The sequence below is a fragment of the Belonocnema kinseyi genome, chromosome 2, assembly GCF_010883055.1.
Source record: "Belonocnema kinseyi isolate 2016_QV_RU_SX_M_011 chromosome 2, B_treatae_v1, whole genome shotgun sequence".
Taxonomy (NCBI): domain Eukaryota; kingdom Metazoa; phylum Arthropoda; class Insecta; order Hymenoptera; family Cynipidae; genus Belonocnema; species Belonocnema kinseyi.
This window is the reverse complement of record NC_046658.1, coordinates 47294985-47297976: the sequence shown is the minus strand read 5'-3', so window position 1 is coordinate 47297976 and position 2992 is coordinate 47294985. Positions and strand designations below refer to the sequence as shown.

Here is a 2992-nt window from a genome sequence, read left to right as displayed (position 1 = left end):
TATTAAGTAGGAATATGAATAAAATCTAATTATTTAATTAATATTAATAATATTAAATACGGACCAAAATAGTTGAATCATCAACGAACAAAGATTTATTTTCAAACAAAAATTTGCATTTGTAACCAAAAAAGATCAGCTTTCTACAAAAAAATATGTATTTTCCACCAAGAAAGATTTCTAAAGAAATCAAAAAATGTAATCCAAAACATAGATTTTTGAAGCCAAAAAGACTAGCTTGCTACAAAACAGTTAAATTTACAAAAAAGTAATTTAATGCGCAAATAAGAAGATGAATTTTCAACACAAAAATTAATTTTATACTAAAATCTATTAATTCTCCACAAAATACATAAATTTTCAACAAAATAGAATAATTTTCCATAAATAATACAAATACTTCACAAAACACTTGAATTTTCTACAAAAAAGTTGAATTTTCCACCCAAAAATATAAATTTTCAACGAAAAACTAAATTTTCTACTAAATAGTTAAATTTTCAGTCAGCAAACTTAATTTTTCACAAAAAAACCTAATTTTCATCAAAGCCAAAAAAATACCATATTTCAAGTAAATGGCTCAATTTTCTAGCAATCAATTACCTAGTAAAGTAGTTAAATTTTCAATAAAAGTTTTTTACCAAAATGTTGAATCTTTAACTCAAATAATTAATTTTTAACGAAGTAGTTCAACTTTTGAGCAAATTGTGGAATTTTCTAGGGGATTGTCCATATATTACGTAAGACGTTTTTCTGTTGTTTGAATAATGACGAAAATAATATTTTTATCAAGTTGAAAAGGACACAGCGATATAAACAAAAGAAAACATTCTTACGTAATATATGGATGATCCCTAGACGTAAATACAAATTTTGTATAAAACAATTGAATTGTCAATTCGAGAATGTGAAGTTTTTACACTGAAGTTAATTTCTAACCAATACAATCTAATGTTTAGGCATGTAGTAGTTATTTTAACCAAAAAATATTAAATTTCTACAGAAAGAGATGCGTTATTAAGTCAAGAGGACGATTGTTGAACAAAATGGGTGAATTTTTAACCAGAATAAAAAATTTTTAGTGACAAACAATGAAAATAAATTTTGAACCACAAATTTGATAGTGAGATTTTCAACCGAAAAAAATTAACTTTCGTCCAAAGATAGCTGAATTTTCTTATTTGGTTTTATTAATTCAGTTTGCATTTAAGTTAATAAAAGTAATAAAATTAATTTCCTACAGAGCATGCAACAATTTTAGATTTTTGGTTTTTGTCACTGATGATCTAAAACTCACCGATTGAAAGTGTTTGCCAAATGATTGCAAGTTCAATTCCTCTTCTCAAGGAGGGATAATCTAAGTTTTTGCAGGTAAGCTTTCAAGATTCCATTGAAATTTACATTTAAATCGAGTTTAAATATGTCATTACCGTTATGACATGTTGCTTGTATTCTATGTCTTATTTAAATAAAAATACAAGTGACTTTTTACTCTTTATTATTTGTCATTATTAATTATTATTCTCAAATAATTATATAAATAATTATGGATAATATTAAATAATAATCAAATTTCATGCACTTCGTCAAAAAAGCAGCTTTCTCCTTCAATGAACCGTAAAAAATATTAAATAGTATTCTTGAGACAAAAATGTAGAAAAAAGTAAAAAATTAGTATGATTGAAAAAGATCGAAAGAAATTCACAGCGCTGCTCAACTTCGGTGATCGAAAGAGAATCTTTGAAGAATTCCATATAACCAAGTCGAACACATTGATATACGTTGAAACTGTTAGTATAAGAATGAATGATAATAAATTACACTTACAGCATGTTCAAAATCACTAGACATTCCCATAGAAAGTTCAACATTTTTCATATCAAGCCCCAATTCGTGACAAACATTTTTCCGACATTCTATCAGAGAAAGGAAATCTGGATTCGGTCCCTTCAAAACATCATAACCATATTGACCAATTGTCATCAGTCCCATGAATTCCAAATTTTTACAGTTCTCCAAAACATGTTTGACTAAGGATGGAGCCTCTTCTACTTCACAGCCATTCTTCTCTGTAACGGAACTCTTCATTAATACTAACACCAAAATGTCTTGAAGTCGTGAAAATCATTTAAAAAAAAAAGTATTACCATTTTCTTTGCTAGTATTTACTTGTACCATAATTTTCAATTTTGAATCACTGCTATTTCTAAACTTGGGCCATGCATTATCAAGGGCAGAAGCCAATTTTTCACTGTCAACAGTTTCGACAAGATAGAGATTTGTCACTCCTAAAACTTTGTTTACTTTGTTTCTTTGCAAGTGACCAATAAAATGCCAACGAATGTCTTTGCATTGTTCTAATATTTTTGGATTGCTTGATTTTTCGACTAACTCGTTCACGTAATTTTCTCCAAAGTGTCTCTGACCAGCAGCGTAAGCTTCTAATACTGCTTCAGCTGGTTTTATTTTGCTAACCGCAACCAGAGCAGGTTCAAATGAACTAAATTCCTGAGAAGTAAATACGATCAGTAGTGTTCAACTTCTGTATTTCGATTCATAAAGATTTTAACATTTTATAAAGAAATATACAGAAGATAACTATGGGCTCTTGGTGTTTTCTCACATACATTTTTTAATATTTCCCATTGAATTTCAAAGAGTTCAACAAATTTTAATTTCAAACAATTTTTCAACATTTCAAGAGATTTTTAACATTCAGAAAGATTTCGAACTTTCCTATCTTGAAATAGAGAATTTGGAAAAAGAATTATAATTCTGAATTTGGACGTGAGATCAGTTTTTATCATAAGAATTACAATTCTGATTTGAAAAAGATAATTTTCTAAAAGAATCATAATTCTGAATTTTTCTAACTCTCCTTTTTTTAATTTTCTTCTTTTAAGTCAGAATTAAATTTATTTTCTAAAATTTCTATTCGATGTTAAAGTTCTCTGTTCCAAGTAAAATAATCATTCACCCGGGGGTCTAGAAA

The 2992-nt window shown here is 27.5% G+C and overlaps 1 protein-coding gene and 1 long non-coding RNA gene across 2 annotated transcripts in view; one reads left to right on the top strand and one right to left on the bottom strand.

Annotated features, from left to right (window-relative positions):
• Positions 1 to 2992, bottom strand: part of LOC117167115 (pyridoxal phosphate homeostasis protein) — an 8722-nt gene that overhangs the window by 4047 nt on the left and 1683 nt on the right. Inside the window, exons 2-3 of the mRNA XM_033351776.1 lie at positions 2148 to 2508; positions 1828 to 2069 (exon numbers count right to left, since the gene is read on the bottom strand). Coding sequence (XP_033207667.1) covers positions 1828 to 2069; positions 2148 to 2508 — 603 coding nt within the window. The remainder of the gene's footprint in view (positions 1 to 1827; positions 2070 to 2147; positions 2509 to 2992) is intronic.
• Positions 927 to 2992, top strand: part of LOC117167117 — a 21088-nt gene continuing 19022 nt past the window's right edge. Inside the window, exons 1-2 of the long non-coding RNA XR_004466356.1 lie at positions 927 to 1050; positions 1244 to 1371. This is a non-coding gene — a long non-coding RNA (uncharacterized LOC117167117). The remainder of the gene's footprint in view (positions 1051 to 1243; positions 1372 to 2992) is intronic.